Genomic DNA, 21,503 nt, shown 5'->3' on the forward strand with positions numbered 1-21,503 from the left:
GGATTGTCACTAGTTTTTCATGTCGAGGTTAATTTGGTAAATAGCTACAAATTTAAATTATGGATATTTATTAAGGAACTCCTATTTTAAGATTATTTCATCTCTTCCTATCGGAAAACAAATAGCAGGGTGTATTGTATCAAGAAATGGAGTGATTTTATCAAGACTATTAAGGAGAATTTTTAATTCAGTTTTTCTCCTTCCCATTCCATTTTATGTCGAACCATGTGGGATTGAAACTTCTAAGGGCCTGTTTGGGAGCTTCCCACATGATCTAGCAGGATAGCCCAGGGGACCAGGAGGGTGGAAGTTGGAGAGTGGGAGAGGAAGAGCCTTGTGTAACTCATTCTCTTCCTCCTATGCAATGTATTTGGGTGATTTCCCTTTTTTGCTATGAAAAAGAAAAATCATCAACTTGTTAAAGAACTTGAAAAAAGGTACAAAGAACGAAAGCGAGTTATACATGAAAGAAGGGAGTGAGGGGAGGTAGTAGCTAGAGAGGGAGAGTTTACAATAAATTGACAAACCAGGTACACCATAAGCAATGGAACAACTTCTCCCATGTAGAAAAAATGTAATGCCAATTTTTCTTGCAAATGAGAGCAGACCAAATCTTTGAAAAAGATGAGGGCTAATTGAATTAGCAGTTGAAATCTTTCTAGGAAAACTCTGGAATTTCTTTCCCTGTAGAAGGTCCAATGAGACTAATGACTAGTTGATCCCAAATTGATCATATCTTTCATCCTTTTTACATGCTAGATGGTCCCAGGGATGTGAGTGATGCAGGAGTACTCTTGATGTAGAGAGAGCATAAAAGAATTTCCTCCAAATAACTTTAATAAAACAATTTCCTCCTTGAGGTGGCCCCATATATTATTAAAATTCATTTTACAACAAAGAGAATTCTCTAATATATTAGATCTATTAAGTGCACAAGTCCCAACGCAAGATTTTAAATACCATGGACAAGGCTGTCCTAGTTTTTCTATGAAATGGGATGTCCTGCATACAAATACTTGGCATGATGACTGTCCCATATAGGCCATTTCCTGACTCATCCCGTCTTGAGATGGTTCCCCACAATGATACATGAGATGGTGGGATGCCCCACCTTCCCACCAATATTTAGAATCTTGCCTTAAAGAAAAGATTTCATACCAATAATTCGAAGAAACAATTCCAAATCACCTAAATGTTTAAATAATCAATACACCATAAATTTATCAAATGACCAAACAATATTTTTGGTTTGGATATTAAAATGTCTTTTAATAGACTATCTTGATGGATTTGATAGGTACAACGGATGCAAAGAACGCTATACAAGAAGAGTCAGTCAAATGGAAAAAGTAATGGAAGTTAGATATGGAGACAACTAATAAGAAAAAAAGAAATAAATAAAATTGGTTTTATGAGTGATGGTCTCCATGACCTAGCAATGACACATCACATTTTAGAGACTGACAGGTGGCATTAATGCAAATGAAGCTACATGTCGGAAGTTTCTCTTGAAAAAGCCCATGTAGAAAAATTAGATGAGGATAACTACCAAGATATCATATACAGAACCACTATTAAAGGGTAGTTATAGCTAGAATTAACTATCCAAAGTAAGCATGCAAGATGAAGCTACTAAGGAGTTTCTTTATAGATATTTGCAGGAGCTATCAAAAGGGGATCCTTACACCAAAATAAAGACAAGATATGACTTCAGATTTCAACATAAGCAAGAGGTTCTAAACAAGATTTGCTAAACCGGTACAAGGACCCATAACGATCGGTTGCTACAATGGTATGGTACATATCCATACCATGCCGTTCCAGGAGTGAACCATTATTTTTTTTTTGTTGTTTTTGAGCTAAAGTCAGGAAATGGTTTGCCGAGTTCACTATAGTAAAGCTAGCAAACCATCTACCAACTTTATTTCAAAAATGACAAAAATAATAAAGGATCCCCTATTTCAAATTGCTTCCAAACAGGGGATCCCTGTTTCAAAATGAAACAGTGGGTCATTCTCTCCTCTTTCCGAGTGATGGGAGAGTCTCTCTCTCGGCCTCCCCCCTTCCTCTCTCTCTCTCTCCTTCTCTTTCTCCCCTTCTCTCCCCAGATTTCTTAAACCAAGAGGTAGAATCGTGCTAGTCCACCCTTGGTATGGTTTGATACACTCCAAATTGGTTGGTTCAGGATAATACAGCTTTCCTTTATTCTAGGCATCGATGCTTTATCCTTTTAAGCACTTTGTCATTTGAGTTATTTTGAAGTCTTTTAATATTTTAAGGTAGCATCTTGTAGGTTGTAGTCATCCATATTTTCTATTCTTTCAAATTTCGTATGTAGGTTATGCTCTTTGGAATCTTTGTAAGTCATTTTATAGTTATGATATTTCAATATTTCAATGGATAATATGCCCTTATAGTTCCATGAATTGTTGAATATGGCATAATTAGTCTCAAATCATTGTTTTGTCTTTTACGAGGTGTTTAAATTAGAGTAAAAATATTTCATTATACTTTATATTTATATAATAAAAGTATTTAATATTTCACTTCTATTTGTCTTATTTTTCTAATCAAAATAAATATTCATGTTAATAAATAATATATTATAAGAATAAATAAAAATATTAATTATATAATAACAATTAATATATTTGTATAAGATTAGTGATAAATAGATTTTTATAGAATATGTTAATTATTAATATATTAATAATTATATTAAAATTTTATTAATATGCTTTATATGATTGATAAATATATTTTTATGGAATATATCATGAGTATTTTTGGTATTATATGGTTAGTGATATTAAATTCCCATGGAATACCAAATAGGTTATTTATAGATATCTAGGGATCTTTAATCACTAAATCATGGTCTACCAAATATGATGATCTTAGATTACCATAGGATTTGGATCGTTGATAATCATAGATCACCATAGTGATCCCATTCGGTTCATCAAATACTAACTTAAAATCATGTGATAACCATATGGAATACCACAAGGAATGGCACAATTAAATCATGGCATTTCAAAGATACTCTAAACGCATGGCAAATTTGAAGTCGTCTTCATTGAGGTATAAAGCACGGAAAAAGAATTGGCCATCAATCTTAAACTAAAATAAATGTGCAAAGATTATCATAATCTTGTTAAGTTTAATTTAATTAGGGCTTGATGTAATGTTAAAATGAAATGGGGAAGAATATTTCACTAGTTGAAAGCTTCTGTACCCAAATTTTGTGAACTTGGTTTATTAGAATTATCAAGAAGAAAAGGAAATATTTTTTGAGAAGGGGCAAGCCTTAAAAGGCTGAAAAATAGCGATCAAGCATCCAAACTTCAAGATTTCAGTTTCACATTTAATCGGTGAGTCTCCATGACATATTTGGAACTTGCCCTTGTTTTTCTCAAGGACCAATGCTCTCCTATGCAGTCCTCTTGCAAGTAAAAGTAGATTAAAATCAAAGAGCTAATAACCACAAGAATATTCTCCCAGAATATATTAGAACAATTTCCAGGTCTACAAACTACTAGTTCCAAGATTTTGTCACATGCAACACAAAATAAAGCATAGATTCTATCCAAGAACTTTCTTCATGGTGGATCTATAGAAAGGAAACCAACCATGTGAGTAGTTGATTGGTAGTTTATCAAACAAAAAGATGGAATGATGCAGAATTGTTATGTAAATCTGCATGGTGGAAGAACAATGGAGAGCCCAAATGAGTGTATGGTAGGGCTTCATGATGTTATGTGCATCTGCATGGTGAAAGGATAAGCGAGAGCCCAATGAGTGTATAGTAGGACTTTCATGATGAATCCTTGTTGGAAACTAAAGCTTCATAAAATTATCCCTAAACTTTTATTAGTTGTGTTTCAAGAAGTGAAATAAATAAAAAACATACAATTTGAAAAAAGGAGGAGAAGAGGCCCAAACATAACTAGTGAGCAGATGTGTTGGTTAATAAAAGGAAAATGAAGAAGAGGATGGCCATGGCAGCAAAAGACAGAACCCTAGAAATGATGACTTCTTGCACTAGTTAATTAGTCGATGAAAAGTGCTTCAAATTTGTTCACTAATCATTTGGAAATCAGATTTGGAATAACAATCTTTTGAAATGATCTTGATCAATTGACCAACTAACAATCAAGTCTTCAAATTCAAATAGTGATGTAAAATTGAGCAATGTCCATTATGAAACCAGATTTAATGCAAACATTATCTTGAAGTGATTTTCAAAAGCCATAAAAGAAATCCAACCAAAAACCTTTTATGTTTGGTTGACATTCACATTTGCAGATACTTGAGATGTTGAAGATATGAGATAAAGTATCAAATTGTTGAGATACATCACAAATATCTAACCACATTGTCTTGAAGCTATACAACAAAGTATTGTTGCTTTAATACCATGAAAGTTTGATATGCAATTGTGGAAGCAACATGTTCCCACAAGAACATCAACTAATATTTACAAAAATGTACATAAGGCATGGTTGCCACATGGTCAATATCAAGGTTCGCTGTACCGGTACCGGACGGCGTGCCGGTGCCAGACCGATACGATACGTACCGGTACCGACATACGATACGTCGAGGCGTACCGGTCCGATACCAGTATACAATATTTTTTTCGATTTTCAAAATTTTTTTTAGGATTTTTGAAGTTAATAATTGATAAATGCAACCTCAAAATGGCATTATATTGCATATTATTGACATATTTGGGTTTAATTTGAAGTTAGGTTACGGTATAAAGACTCTTGATCTAAAATTTCAAACATATATTTATTTACATTATATTTCAACTATGTCATCTTAAAACTAAAGAAAAAATATATAAAATACGCATTAAAATGTATCTAAATATTTAAGTACAAAGCGCAATAACTGATATATGAACCTTAAGATGTACTCTGCATTTAATTTCTTGTCGAATGTCTGTGACGCTCGTAGATGTCTGGATCATCAACATAGTCTGAAGGGACATCAGTCCAACCCTCTAGCCAAGCTGCACCGTACTCTCGAATATTCATCATCCCATAAAGCATCCTCTCTGGATTGTAAGACATCTCAGACCTCTCACTAAAATTCTGACTCTGAGAAGTATCCTCAGGATGATGGTACGGTTGTAGAGGAGCCCATCCAAATATGCCAGTAGCAAAATCTGATTCGTAAGATGCTCCAGGCTGCATAGGGTAGTAACCACTAGAAGATGATGTCTCGGATGCACCATATGCATATGGATCATAAAGTGGCTGTGGATAATAGGATTCATAATGCGAGAATGATCCAGATATATCCATGGACCCTACTCCATATGCAAGATCATTCGCAGCTGCATCATGTGCTGGACGATCTCCAGGAGCCCGTCGTCTATATGAAATCGGCTCTCCACGATCTCTACCGACTCGTCCACCATGATCCCTATCCTGTGTGACACGCATAAACTGACTCACCGATGAATCGAATATCATCCTGTGGCTGTCTCATAAACGATGATCTTCTGTCCTCCAGTTCCTCCCTGATCATCAGATCCATGGCTACTACTACCAATATCATCATCACTCTCCCTGATGTCCGTATCTGAACCAGATAGCTTCTGTACTCTCGAGAGTGGTGCACGTACAACTATCTTTTTCTTTTCCCCCTTATGCCGCTCTGTGATTGAGTTTCCTATGATTGGAAGGATGGATGCCTTCTTGCTGGCTGCCGGAAGGATCGTCTATACATCTCTCGTTCGAATCTCTGGAAAGATGTATCGGATAGCGAGTCATGTGATGAATGAGTCCCTTATGTCCCCTCAGACTATGGCTGATCAGTTGGAACCCTATGTGGAATATTTTTTTCTACCCATTGCCCTGGATCCACCCTGATCTCCCTCGCCACCACACTGGTTGGTCGTGGAGGGGATCCTGGCTCATCAAGCTCTGACTCCTGCTGCTGACTTGCAAGCCATCCGATGATTAGATCGTCATCCTCGTCGGCATAATCATCCAGCGTCGGATCAGTGTACTTCAACTGAACTTCCTCCTGAATATATTTTAGCCTCAATCTCAGATTGTAGTGAACATATACAAGATCGTCGAGGCATTTTTGTGTCAGACGATTTCTCTGTTTGCTGTAGATAAGGACGAAAGTGGATCAATTACGCTCACAACCACTAGTAGAGACCGTCCGAGAAAGAATACGGACAGCCATATGTCTCAAATTTTCTGCTGACATTTCAAAATGAATCCACCATTTAGCTACAAAAGTAAAATTACATATCAAATTTGATGATATTATTAAGTAAAATTATATATCAATCTATATTGCTCATTATTGATATGTAATTTATCTGGATTCATCTGCTTTTTGCTTACGACAGCTGATGGGACTCCAAAACTGTCTGATCCCTCTCTAAACTGTTTCATCTAAAACAAAATATATTTATTATTTATAAATATATCAGATCGAATTCAGTTGAATAATTACATCTGTTTTAAACTAGCATACCTCTTGCAGACACAACGACGTGATTTCTGGATTGGACACCATCTTATATATGACATTGCGAAGAGCAGCAAGAAGCTTGCTATCTATATCCATCCCCGAAATAGTATACTGAAATCTCGGATTCAAGTAATAAGCTACAGATAAATTTCAAGACTGATTAAGTATATTTTTATTTTCATACTTCGAAAAAATATTTTAAAATATTCTTGAATCCAAACTTACCAGCTAGATGCAAATCTCTGCCCATCTGATAGTCCCAACGGCGCTCAATAATGTTAATGAATTCTTGAGCATGCTTGGGATCATTCTCACTGATCTGTTTTTTTGCCCTCTCCATCATGTAATATAGGAAGCCCATCTGGGGGTATCTCTCGCTGTCCACGGCGCAAAGCACCTCATATAAAGACTTGATAGCCTTCATTACCTTCTCAGCCCGCTGCCAAAATGACTGACTCGTCATCAAGTTCTCCATATGACTTCCATCAGTGTCGGCCCTCGCATATCTGCTCTCCTGCCACTCGGCACTGACAAACATCTGACGTAGGGCTATTTTCTTCTGAAGAAGACTATCAAGTGCTATGTAGTTGGTAGCAAACCGTGTGATACCCGATCGTAAGATCTCCCCCCAGTATACGTCTGCATCAATAAAAGAACCTATGTGTGGTTGTAGATGAATCTAGTAATGGTCTGGGCAATCTCCACTACCTGCTGCACCCTGCGAATCTTTTCGATATCCATCAATATAAGATCAATGCAATGTGCAGCACATGGGATCCAGTATATCTGCAGTCGCTGCTCTATCAGCAACTCTCCGGCAGCCTTATATTGTGGTCCGTTATCTGTGATGATCTGCACGACATACTGCTCACCCACTGAATCAATCACCTCCTCCATCAGACCAAGAATATATGTGGCATTGTGCATGTTATCTGAAGTATCAATTGATTTGTGAAAAAATATTTTTCCATCACAGTATGTCAAAAAATTAATGATGCTCTGCCTAGTAGGACCTGTCCAACCATCACACATCACTGTCAGACCGTATGTAGGCCATTTATTTTTGTAAAAAGCAATGCATCTCTGCAGATCCTCTTTGTTGCTGTCAAGAAGCTGACCATAAATATCTTTAGGTCCTGGAGGATCTACACCCTGACAGGCAGCCTCTATGGTTGAAATAGCAGATCGGTAGTAAGGATTGGCTGCTGTATTTGCTGGAATATGGCTGAAATAAAATCATGATCCAATAGCTCGCCACATATCCTTCTTCTTATCTTCTTTCAGCATACTGTCAATTCTCTGCTGCTTTGAATCCTTGCTGAGTAAAGCATGTGGATCCAAATTCTGAATGCTAGCTCCTGCTGGAATATCTCTGGAGGACCTCCTCCTACTGCCAAAAGCTTCCAACAAAGAAGACATGCTGCATCTGCTCCCTCTACCACCAGGCTCTCTGACTGAGGTAGTCTTCTTTAACTCGAATTCTCCCCCACCAGTCGCTGATCCAGATCCTGATTCGTAACATGATGGTCCGAATCGCTCTCTGTACTAGGCCATCTCTTCTTGCTGGTACTGATCCGCCAAGCTCGCCTGAATGGCAATCTCAATCTGTGCCTCCTCATCATCTGGAGCAGAAGCCTCCTCTGACTCTCTAGAGTGATAAGAAGGTGGCTCTGCAGCTCGACGGTCTACTTCGATCTTTTTCTGCTTTATCCTTTCCTTCGCTGCTTTCGAATCAGCAAAGTACTTTTTCATCAATTGTCGGATCTTTTACGGATATTTTCGACACACGGACACATCAGGATAACCACTAGCCAGATGCTGCTTCAACCTAGTCACCCCTCCTCCCTTGAACTCTGTGTTGCACCATTTGCATCTCCAATGATGCCGAGCCGAGAGCATCTCACCATGATCCCAACCAATGTCATGCTCTGGATCATTCTTCTTACTCATTTCTGCAGGTATAACAAAATACTAATTATTTTGAATTAACTGTAATATAACACTAATTACATATATTTTTTATTTGATAATATTTTTTACTATTTAAATATTTACAAAAAAATTTCAAAAAAATCTCAAGTTAGATTCAAATATTTCAATTATTTTGAATCATTCTAAACATTATTCTCAATTTCAAAACTAACTCTGATTTTTATTTTTTTATTTTTTTAATAATTTTTATATAAATAAATATATACTATAAAATAGCTGATTAATTAAAGTGAATGAACATCATGCTCTAAATTTTTTTCTTATAAATATATCCAAGTATAACAAAACATGATAGTTTAATGATAATTAAAATAATTATATATAATTTTAAAATAATTTTAATAATTATTTTAAAACTTATAAATTCAAAATAAATATGTTATATGCTTCAAATAATATTTTTAAATTAACTAAAATATAATACTATTTTTATATATTTTTTATTTTATAATTAAATTTTTTAATTTAAAAAATTAAAAAAATAAATTTTTAATTTAAAAAATTAAAAAAATAATTTTTTAATTTCAAATATTTGAAAAAAATTTTGAAATTAGATTTAAGTAGCTTGAATCATTCTAAACATGATTCTTAAACTTTGATTTTTTTCCTAAAATTTATTTTTTTAATTTTTAAATAAATAAATATTTAAAAATATTTAAAAAATATATAATTAACAAAAATTAATAATTTTGATGTCATCATGTAGATCTTCCAAAGATCTATCACATATAATTAAATCATACCAAAATCACAAGATTTTGGTATGATTTTCTCTTATTTTCATTCTTTCTCATTTTTATCCTATTTTTAACAACAAAAATAAAAAAATATATTTACTAAAAAAGTAACATATTATCTTACCTCCGATCAAAGATCAGCCTCTCTTCGAACCACTCCTGCAATTTGACGGAGTTTTTTCTTTTTTGTCTAATTTTTCGGAGGTCTCAATGGTTTCGTTGAGACCTTCATACGCTTCGGGAGTTCTCTGAGACTTCTCGAGAACTCTAACGCCTCTCAATCATTTAAAAACTCTCCGACCCCACCCCCCTCTCCTCTCCCCACTTTTTTCATGTGGGGATGTCGGCACGGTTCGGTTCACGCCGAACCGGTACCGAACCGACCATACCGTCCGATTTTGGGCGGTATGGACGCGAACCGGACCGAACCGAGTGATTCGGTGCAGTTCAGGAGAATTTTTCAAAAAAAAGATCCGAACCGGACCGGTAAAGTACTGGTCCGGCTCGGTACGCCTCGTATCAGGCGATTCGACCCGGTACAGCGAACCATGGTCAGTATACTACAAAGTATAACAAGCTACAATATGAAGACTATACATAAAAATACAATCAACATGACAATCAACATGTATGTATTGTAGTACTCAATAGCTTGCTACAAATGTTAGCATTCTTTCATTAATATTCATTGAGATGTAATCCAACAATTGACATAAGGATTATCAATGGAAAAGATATAGCATCTTTTATACATAATAGTTACAATCAAGGTCCACAATATCAGAACTGGCACCTATGCTACAATATCGTGCCATTCTGGTGCATACCGACAAAGGGAAACAAGAAAGGAAGGGGAGAGAAAGAAGGAGAGAGAGGAAAAAAAAGGGAGAGAGGCGTGGAGGGCTTGGAAGCCCTCCTCTCCTCCTCCGATCATCCCCAAGCCTTGCAAGGTGGAGCTTTGTTTAACCAAACAAAGGCTCAGCCAAAAGAGAGGGAGTGGGGGGGGGCGCGGGGGGGAGGGAGGGGGAAGGAGAGATGCCGGGAGAGGGAGAAGGGGGTTTGGAAGGCCTCTCCTTCAGTGTTCTATACGGGCCACTGGCCAAATCCCTATTTCCAATGAAATAGGGGTTTGGCCCTGTCTTTTTAATTTATTCTATTTTTTAAGTAAAGTCAACAGGCACAAGGCATTCCACCACCTTCTATAGATTTTCTGATGCTGCTCCATAAATATATTAATTGAGATTTTATAGTCCATCTAAAATTTAAAATAATTTTAAATAATTTACATAGATTAATAGCTTAAAGTAAAAAGTAATTGTACAATAGGCAAGATTCATTTTTTTTTAATTTTAACAATATTGACAAGATCTTGAAACATTAAAAAAATTTCAAATTTTATGATTTAAGATTGATCCTCTGGATTTCGGCTCATCTAATTTTGTGAATCTCTAGTGGTTAAAGGTTGACCTGATGCTTAAGGTTATCCTGAACCCAATTATTGCCCTTTGAAAACTAGATCGAGGTACCATCCCACCTGGGTTTCTAAATGGATGGGAACAAGGAAGTGCATACCACAAAGAAAATCTGCACCATTCACTCCTAACATGTCCTTCGAGTGAAAAGAAGTGTGCTGACTTCACTTAAAAATCGAAAAAATTTAAAATAGATGGTCGAGCCCTTATTTTGTTCAAAATAGGGGCTCCAACTAGCAGCCCATGCAAACGATCGAAAGCAAAGAGAGGGCTTCTGAGCCCCCCCCTCTCTCTCTCTCTCTCACTTTTCCTCTTTCCTTCTCCCCATGCCCCTACCTTGCTGGTTTCTCATTGTAAAGGCTAGAATTGTCCCGGTCTGCCACTGATATGGCTCTATACTTTCTGAATCGGATGGTTCAGGATGGTTCCACAGATCCTAAATACAATTACTCATAGAACAGTCAGATCAGGAGGAGTCCATCAACATCCTCTATTTCAGACTTTATAAATCAGAGAAGTGTATGGATTGGGTTTATCTTTAAATTAGGTTTCTCCAATAATGTGGTCATCAATTGACTGACATCAATCTCCCTCTACATGCAGATGAAAAAGCAATTACTAATCCCAAAATCCATAAACAAGAAAAATAACTAAAGATTGAAACATGAAAAATTGAGTGATTAACAACTTGGAAGGATAAGAATCAAAGAAGACTAAAACTTCTTCTAGAGAAGGCCACAGAAAGTTCACCAAGGGTTTGGTATTGGAAAAAATATATAAATTTTCACCTAACAAAGTCATCAAGATATGATTGGAGGCTTCGAGAAGCTTTGTATGCCAACATGAATTAGTGAGGGAATCCTGAGGCTACAACGGACTAAAACCTAGCACTTGTAAGAGCTAAAACTCTCTAAAGATTCATAAGATTCAAAAGGGGAAATATGCTGAAGACCACATAAAATTGCTGTTCAATGTCTTCGTTATGTCAAAGTAGCAAAATCATAAACAAATCAATTTGGCTTGCAAAGGATCAACCATTAATAATGTTGTTGATGCTCCCTCACCTGTAAAGCATGGACATGTCTTGGATATGACATAATGGAGATATTATTGATATTAAAAACCTTGAAAAAACAGGATATTTATGAGTACGGCCAGGATATGACCATAAATAAATATATTGTTATTGTATATATAAAAATATAAAATATAATTGGTTACAATAATAGCATCGTCAACATCAATGTTTTGAAACTCAAGCCAATCCAACGAGTTTATCTACCCACATTGCCGCCCACCAGTTATTTCAGGTTGGTTCTAACAAAAATCAGGGAAACTGAAATTTCATTTGATTTATTTACCCAGGTGATTCAATTGCATCAATTCCTCGTCAAATAGGTGTCAACTACCTAGATAAATACTTAAAATCAGAAAAACTATGCATATGTGTATCAATGTATATATATAAGATCTAATTTTCTAAGACTAGCACCTTTCAGCCTAAATAGCGTTGGAGTTTTCCAATCTCAAACCCCATCTCCCTCTCAATTTTCACTGCAACTATTAATGCTAGCCTTGCCAAACTTCTAGTTTTCCTCTGCCACAATGGCCATCATTGATAGCTAGAATCAAGGTGATAGCCCATACACCCAATCTCTCCTCTCTCGCTCATTGGATTATTGTTGAAGCTTCATGTATCTTGGCACGTATTATTTCTATCCTATATGAAAAGAGAATCAATATTGCCCATGACAAATGAGATAAGGGATTGGAATTGAGAATGCGGTAAGAAAGGGTGTAAAATTGAAATTGGAAACTCATTCCAACAATGAAAATGGGTGGATTTGGGATATGGATATTTCTCACCCCTTTTTACCTTATTCATGTGATCAATTAGGTCTGCTGTGGTAAAATAGTAGACTTGTGACTTAGGCAATGAAATGGATCAAAATCAGCCAATAGTCTAGAAAACAACATTGTCTACATGCTCCATCATTTAGTCACTATTCAAATTTATAAACCATAATTCATACTCCATGCAATAACATCAACATCAGGCAGGAAAAACCATCATCCTCATTCCTAGAGGTCTCTTATGTGTATCTTGGATGTATCTGGAAGTAATCAGAGAATCCTTTATAATTTAAGAAAAGGATGCTTAAAATGAATTTCTGAGACTTATTCATATGTATCCAACAAGTATTTTGGTCCAATACATATCAAGTATAGACAAGGAATGTAATTTGAAGAATACAGGCATCCCAGTTTCTCAAATTCTTGAAACCCAAGTACATTAGATAATAAATGAATTAGCTCAACTCCTCTGGCAGTTTCAATTATAAAGATTGGCTAAAACACCAACCTAGTTAAAGTTTCATCATATCATCATAATCATGCAAAGCCTAGTGGAGATGAAAGTAGGATGAATTCCTTTTGAAACTAAGCAAAGTTCTCTTGCATTCTTTGGATTCCAATGCCTTGTTTGACATCAGACCAGCAATAGGTCACCAATTTAGGCAATGGATTCTAGTGGCTAACTACAGCAAAAATGAATGAGCATGGAGAGGAGATATGATTCAATCAATGGTTGACAATAACAATGGATTAGTGGATCGCTCATGGTTCCTTGGAAATGGTGGTGACTTTTGTGGTTCCTGAGGGTTTAATATCAAATACTTCAAGCTATAAAGGAATTGCATCAAAGTTAGGCCTTTACACTAAGCATCCAAAGTCAAAAGAAGAAAAATATGTAGGGAGAACACAATAAGCATATGCATGATGCAATGATGTTGACAGCCATACGCCGCTTATCTTTACATAGAATGAAATTAGGTAATATTGGAAGTTTCCCTAAATGATATTACCTTGCATGTGAATTTTTTAATTCACGAATAAGACCTAATAAAAGTGGGTCAAACCTAACTAGCATTTGGCCAGAGTTAGTAGGCATTCCATAGGTCACAATCAGAAACCTTGCTAAGTCACGATCAAAAATCTTGCCATATGATAAGGTTTGCCATACCAATCGATACTGTACCATATCAAGCATATTGTAGGCATCGGCACCAAACCAGTACAAATTCTCATACCATACCAAGACTCGGTATGCCTCATCCTCTCATACTGTGCCATATACCGACACTATAATAGAATGGTACCGATATGGGCCTGATACCAAGATGGAGAACCTTACCACGTATAATGAAAACATTAAAGAAATCCCAATAAAAATTTTACTAGTTGTACAAACATTGTATTATAGCTTCATGAAATGAATTAAATTTAGATAAAATCTTCAGATTTTTAAGTTTTGATACCTAGGCCCATATTAGTACCTTGTCGGTTTGTATGATATTATATAGTAAATCCCTGTACCAATACAATAAACTAATGATATGCTGTTGGGGTTGGAAACCATAGAATGCATTAATACAGGGGTGTATGGCACTGCATACCATACCAGCAGCATTATGGGTACCTTACCCCATGCTGCCAATATGGTTTGGTACTTAAAATACTGTTTCAAACTTCAACATTAATCCACTAGTGAGACAAACTTACAATAAAAAGAATGAATTAAACATGTCCAAATATCACTAAGCGGATTGCTAAAGCCTGCACATGATTTGATTTGTAACAACAACACTTTCGATCCACACATACAGGAACAAATTACTAACATCAATAATTACTAATAGCATCATAAAATTTCATAAGCAACCAGGACTTTTTCAGGAAGTATCCTTCCAATATATTTATTAATTATTGCTAACAGGCTTTTGATTAATAAAATTTAAGGGTAATTTACAAGAATCTAAAAATTCACATACTGCTATGTTTTTTTGAGAACCTAGGAAAAAAAGATTTTCAAAGAACTTTCTCCAAGTGTTCTCATATCAGAATAAGAACAATGATTAAATAAGCACATATATGGTTAAGTTTTACATGCTGCATACAAGATTAAAGATGGTTTCAACTAGTTTGAAGTTTCTTGGAAGAAGGTTCTCAAGTGGATATTATAAAGAAAGCTAAGCATAACTCCATAGTCCATATTACAGACCAGTATATAACCAAACGCACTAGATAAGATAAAATAATAACTGAAACTAATGAGAAAGTTTAAAGGGTGATAAACAATGAAACACTCCTTTTTTCTTTTTTTTTTTTCCTTTTTTTTTTTTGACATAAAGATGGCAACAGCCATCAACATTAAGATGGGTACTCTTAACTCCAACAAACCTCCCACGTTCTCATACAGATAACTAAAGGCATTAGCACTAGAAAATATGCAAAAAAGTAACTACTCTATTTAGATAAAATTAAATTTAAACTTTCAATCTAGCATATTACCTTGAACATGATCATGCTAGCAAAGATAGTTAAAGTGGTGAACATCACATAGTAGACAGGAGAAACCACTGCAGTATTGAATATGTCCAATGCCTGCATAATTGAAGGAAGCAATGTCATTATTAAGTATTAACTAATAACTTCACAGCAAAATGATAACTTCATGACTGGTATAAATTTACATCATAATTAGGCACTAAGAAGTCCTCTTATAGTAATACACAAGATCTTCACATGATCAAGCTACTGGCTTGGCAGCACCTTGTTTGGAACTTACTATGCACCTCTCTTCTATAGTGTACTAATCCTGTGCATGCACTATGATATTCATGCATGTACTTCCTCTTTTAGAGCACAAAAGATCCCTGGTTACCTATAGGGTTCATAATTATCCTGCCTATGAAGATGAAATGGTGTTGTCTAAAGCAACAAAACTTCCAACTGTACATTACACAGCTCTAATTTGGTATCTCATAATGGAACCAGTCATGATTCTCCAATATCACCTTAGATTTTCATTAGGAAAAGAACCATTTTACGCCTCCAGTAAGTAGCACATACGTGTCAAGTTCCTAAGAAGAAAAGAAGTGGCAAGGTGATGTGACAATTTTATCTGAGAATTTATGCAGTAAATAAATATTAGGAGGGAAAGATTTTTATGCTCTCAGAAAATGCAGATGTAGGAAAACTATCGCACAATACATCCTGTAGTAGAGCTCACTAAGCCCAAACAAATCAAAAAGTATGGTAATGGAATAGAAACTATCTAATTGTCAAAGCAACTGGAACAAGACAATGTGAAATCATCCTGTGCCAGATTACAAGAAATTCACAAGGCAATTTAATCTCTGAACCCTCATAGTATAAGTTATTATGCTTCAAAAATCTTACAGGAATGGCCAAGTAATGCTCAGAAGTCAGAACCACATGAGAATTAAAACCATTAGATCTTGAATAATCAAAGTCAACCTTATTTGCCTCATTGTACTCATTATAAAGAATTCTCAAACATACATATTAAAATTACCTTGTTTAGGTAGTTCAACTGCATGAGACAACATATGACTACAACTGCAGCAAAAAGCCAAGTCTGAGCATAGATAAATTGATTTTTTCCTGTAAATGTTAGCTTTATGGCAATGCCCAATGCTTTCACACTCATTACCTGTCAAAACGAACATTTGGAATGAAGAGAGCATGAAGTTTACCTAGATTATATTTGTTGAGGTTTTTAACATACCGTAAGGGAACCCATCAGTGAGCAAATTCCAATATATACAACCATATGTGTGTCACCATAACGTGGAGCTAACTGGATGATTAGGAAAATAACTAGGAAAACGACCACGCAAGTGTAGACAATGAAACCTGTCAATCCAAGATTATTAGTGTGAAATGACTAGAAAGACTAATGATGTGCAATACGATAATGCAATTGTATCCAGAAAGAAACTCGTCAAGAAGATACTATGACTGACCATGTTTCCCTTCAAAAGGGAAAAAATCATGAGATATTTTAAGTTCGCCTCTCCAAGAAGGCATAAGTTCATTCAATGGTTGTCAACTTGTCATACAACATGCCATTTTCAGCACAGAAAACAAAATTAATATGGATGATTCCCAAGGGCATCAAATTTTTGTTTGCCAAAAAAATCTACCTGGTTCAGTAGCAAGGCTCCACACCTCCTTCACTGATTCAATATCCTTCTCTTTTGGGGCATGCAAAACAATAGTTGTTGAACCCATGACACAAAGAATGCAGCCAAGGATACCAAAAATGTGCAATTTCTCATCCAAAACAAAATGTGCTAGCACTGCACTGCATGAATGAGAGATTTAGTAACAAAACATGTGAGGTAATTCTCTGCTTTGAATTGTAAGCATCATCCAGTATCACACCTGACAATAATGCTCAGAGCTCCCAAAGGAGTTACAAGTATTGCTGGAGCAAATGCATAGGCAGCAAAATTAGCTATCTCACCACCAATCACTACGAAATAAAAGAGACAGAGTTAATATAAATAAGTAAAACTTTTCAAGAAGAATTTTGTGAAAGTAAGGAGTTCAAGAAGGAGAAACGGTCAATATTAGAGGTTCATTCGATTACTAGAGACCAGGAAAAAAAATTAATGAAAGGTAGCAATCATCATGTTTCAACTGATTTAAAATTATTATTTGCCGACAACAACATCCTCCAAACAACCAGCACTGCATTTGGAGTTTATTCAAATACAGTAAGAAGCAGTGATATGTGAAACTGACATTCTAACATTTCTATGATTGAAGTTGCAAAGAAATGGTAAATCACCATCATCGGTATAATTTTGAGGCAATTGCACATGAAATCTGTAAGCTGAATTTGGAAATTTGTTGGCAAACTCACCTACGACATGTGATGTGAAACTTCTTAGCAAATAGGTGGTGTGGTGAACCCATTTGTTTAGTATTGCACAGACAAGTGTTGGGAACATTTGGTGCACCTGGGTGGAAGCATGGATGGCTTTGAATTCTCATCTCACTAGAAACAATTTAATTATTCATGTAACTTGATAAACGCACTATTTTTAAAGGGTTGCACTTTTCTTTCATCTCTTCCTTATATTAAAAACTTAACTGAATGGTCTATACTAATTACATATGGAGACAGCTGTAAAGGTGGGAAAAGCAATGGAATTTGTTATGCTTGGTCTGCTGTCATAAATTCTTCTTATAATAGACAATCCTGCATGCCTCATGTTGTCAGATTCAAGGCTTTTGCATTATTCACAATGGATTCTACATATTAAAAGGGCTCACACCAGGTCATACATAAATACACCACACAGAAGGGTCCTTATTACAGAATCTATGGATACAAAGTATAGAAATTGGAGGATGGTCAAAGAGATGAAACTTTGGTATAATGAAGATATAGGAGCAAGGATATTGAAATATTATTGGGATTTAAGGTTGCAAAATTCAAAGTTCAATTTGCTGGTAGTTCTGTTTAAACTTCAAATTACAGTCAGTCTGCACTTGAGAGATTGTAATCATTAAAGGAATTGCCAAGGGAGAGAGCAGTTGAGCTGAAGGAAAACCAACTATCTAGTCTAAGGAATTAAAGGGGTTTGGTGGAGAGTCAGTTGATTTCAAAGACTGAAATTTAACAAACTTTGGCTTTGCTTGTATTAGCTAAATTTGAGCAATCAACAAAAGAAACAAAAGAGATTAAATGCAAAAATGGTTAATATCGAGGATAAGGTAAAGGAGAAGTGCAACTGAGATTGTGCAATGCTCAAATAGAAGAAGGAAAAAATACAGCCAAAGATTCACGAGCAAGAAGAGAAGACCAACTAATTTTATTTTGTATTATAAAAACTGGCCCTCATATAAGCAGGGTTTAGTATAACACTAAGAAGAAAATGTGAAAAGGGAAAGAACGGTAGACAATTAAGGACTCTTATGATGACTCCAAGCAAGGCAATATCATGAATGGAGGCAACCTAGTGGCCTAATGTCATGGACTCATAGCCCAAAAGCTTAAGCTGTTGGGAGGAGGACTAGTCTTGTAACAACCCAAGACCTCACCCAAAAAGCTAATTAGAAGGTATTATTTAGATTCTTTGGTCCTATATAAATACCCAAAATCTATTCTGTACATAGCCAATATGGGACTAAATATATGCATGTACGGGTCCTCACATATTCCCCTTGTTTAAGCCCTAGCATCCACCAAGTTAAGGATCTAAATTTATTTAAATTTAATCATAAACACCATGTTCAACCCATGGTCGGCACCAATAGGCTTGTGCTGCAATGTCTCCTTGTCCATATAGGCCATAGGCAAAGTTTGCTCTCATACCATTGGTCATGACCCAAGACCTCACTCAAAAAGGCTAGTCAGAAAATATTATTTAGGTTCCTTAGTCCTATATAAGCACCCAAGATCTACCCCATGCATAGCCGATGTGGGACTAAACGCACAGCCGCATGAAGCCTAGGCTAATAAATCCATGTGGCATCTTTTTATTAGTCAATGTGGACTATGACAATCTCCTCCACTTAATCTACTAACATCCTTGTCACAACTAGCTCTTACTTGAAAGAGAGAGCCCACCCATGGCCTAGGTCCTCCTCGACCCTATCGGATCCTCCTCAACACCGATATTCCTTAGTGAGAGGCCCACATGACTAATAAAGATTGTGACGCACAATGGGCTTGGCTCTAATACCACTATCACAGACTCACAGCTCAAAGGCTTAAGCTATTGGGAAAAGGATTGGCCCGATCTAATAAACCATGTAGCACCTCCTTTATTAGTTAATGTGGGAATATAACAATCTCCCTTATCTAAAGTTGTGATGCCTTCATCATGGTTCGCTCCTACTCAAGAGAGGAGGGCGAACCCATGGCCTAGGTCCTACTCAACCCTACTAGGTCTTCCATGACCCTAGCAACCCTCAACGAGGGGCCTACATGACTAATAAAAGTGATGATACAAAACAAACCTAGCTCTGATACCACTTATCATGGACTCAAGGCCCAAAAGCTTAAGTTGTTGGGAGGACTATATTGGGCTAATAAACCCATATAACACCCCTTTTGTTAGTCAATGTGAGACTATGATGCTAAGTAGACCAACTAGGTGCTTGGGAGCCCCATCACCGAGGCACCAACCACTTTGAGAGGCCCTTGGAGAAATTGCACCCTGGATGCCTAGGTTGGCACCTAAAATGTGTCTAAGCACCCAACTTGAGAAGCCACATGACCTTAGCTGACTAGTAAAGGACCTAGTAATTTTAATCTATATATTTTAAATGATGATAAATTGTTTCCTTCCTTTTAAACAATTTTCTCCTCCTAAGAATTCATTTTAAGGCAAAAAAATTAGTATTAAAATAGAGGATGGGAGTTTATATATCATCTACCACATAAAAAACAGACTATTCTTTAAGTAAATACACTCCTTAAATAATACACTAGATGGAGAGGCAAGTCTAAACACCTAAGTAGTATGAGTTCACAACCATCCGTCACATACTCCTTCCATCTTGAACCGATCACCTCCACCCAATGTTGTTAAGATCGGAATCAAATTATATCATAGAGTGGATTGGATCAGATCGGATCGTGGATCAGATAACAAATCATAAATTTGTTTCCATTTCTTCCATAATTTTGAAATATAAAAAAAAATTAATATATGAGTCAAATATAGTATATGAAAGAATAATAGAAAACCATGCATACAAAAAATCTAGTTTCCACCAAAATAAGCCAATATATAGCATGTCTAATGAAATAAACATTGTGTTTGGTGGTTCAGGACCATGCTAAGATACCTATCAATTCAATATCATTTTACTTAGAATGTCATATGAAACAAATAACAATAAGATTTTACTTTATGCATGTAAAAGATATGCAAATTTGCCTCTTACTTGTAGCTCCACAAACTCTAATAACAAGGTTGCTTGACTAAGGACTTTTTAGTAATTAGGAATAAGTAATTTAGAATGCCAAATACTCAAATATATTTAGAAAATGAAATAATACAATCTAATATCTAAACAGCATAATCAAATCATCTTATGACCCAAGGGACTGCATAATTCATAATATGGATCCAAATCCTATTTTCCTAATCAATCCTAATCCAAAGATAAGATCTGGATCATTTTATGGTCATTTTGATCCAGATGATGAGATCCCGATTTTGAATTGTAAGATTTTAACAACAACGTCACACCTACTAAACATCAAATACAACTTTCCTTGTTGAATGTTTGATTGATTAATGGTATGTTATAAGCATCTTTTCATGGAATAATCATATTATCTAGGTGGACATGCATTGTATTCTCCCATGATATCAATTGTTAAAGCTCCCTCATGTTTTTTACAATTATTGTCTAATAACTTTGGAATCTATATGACAGAATATATTATTTATATTAAAATAATGAACTATATTACTGCTTGGCTGTCTAGATATTCTCTTTTCAAGCAGGTCAATGCCTGAAATTGTCTAGGCAACCGATAACTAACGTAGCCTAATATAGAAAAGGCCTACTAGAATTGAATTAATTTGTACATAAAAAACTATAGCTGATTCTTGCACTTTTAACTAGAGATATAAACAAAAGAGAATAATTGGAGCTACAAGGTGGAAAAAAGAGTGTACAAGAAAGATAAGAATAAACATTGTTGGAGGGTTCTTGGCCCCTTATTGTTCTCTAAAACAAGGTTGGTCGAACCATCCTGAACTGGACAATTTGGGCCATACCAAACAAACCAATCAAGAATCAGAACGGTATAATTAGTCCGGACGGATCGACCTTAACAAAACCCCCAATCCTCCCTTTTCCCAAACCCTTGAGGCAATGTCTCTCTTGATCTCTCTCTTCTAAGATTTTGATCTCCACCCTTTGCCCGCACACCGCCTCTCAATATCTCAAGGAAGGCCCT

At 35.8% G+C, this 21,503-nt stretch overlaps 1 protein-coding gene and 1 pseudogene across 2 annotated transcripts in view; both read right to left on the bottom strand.

Annotated features, from left to right (window-relative positions):
- The window catches only part of LOC105038865 (probable magnesium transporter NIPA2), a 28,449-nt gene that overhangs the window by 1,060 nt on the left and 5,886 nt on the right, over positions 1–21,503 (bottom strand). For both annotated transcript variants that reach the window (XM_073250840.1, XM_073250841.1), the window contains exons 4-8: positions 16,955–17,045; positions 16,714–16,874; positions 16,296–16,423; positions 16,083–16,220; positions 15,056–15,148 (exon numbers count right to left, since the gene is read on the bottom strand). In XM_073250840.1, the coding sequence (XP_073106941.1) occupies positions 15,056–15,148; positions 16,083–16,220; positions 16,296–16,423; positions 16,714–16,874; positions 16,955–17,045 (611 nt within the window). The remainder of the gene's footprint in view (positions 1–15,055; positions 15,149–16,082; positions 16,221–16,295; positions 16,424–16,713; positions 16,875–16,954; positions 17,046–21,503) is intronic.
- LOC140854777 (uncharacterized) lies at positions 3,037–7,536 on the bottom strand (annotated as a pseudogene).

This window comes from Elaeis guineensis, chromosome 1, assembly GCF_000442705.2.
Source record: "Elaeis guineensis isolate ETL-2024a chromosome 1, EG11, whole genome shotgun sequence".
Classification (NCBI taxonomy): Eukaryota; Viridiplantae; Streptophyta; class Magnoliopsida; order Arecales; family Arecaceae; genus Elaeis; species Elaeis guineensis.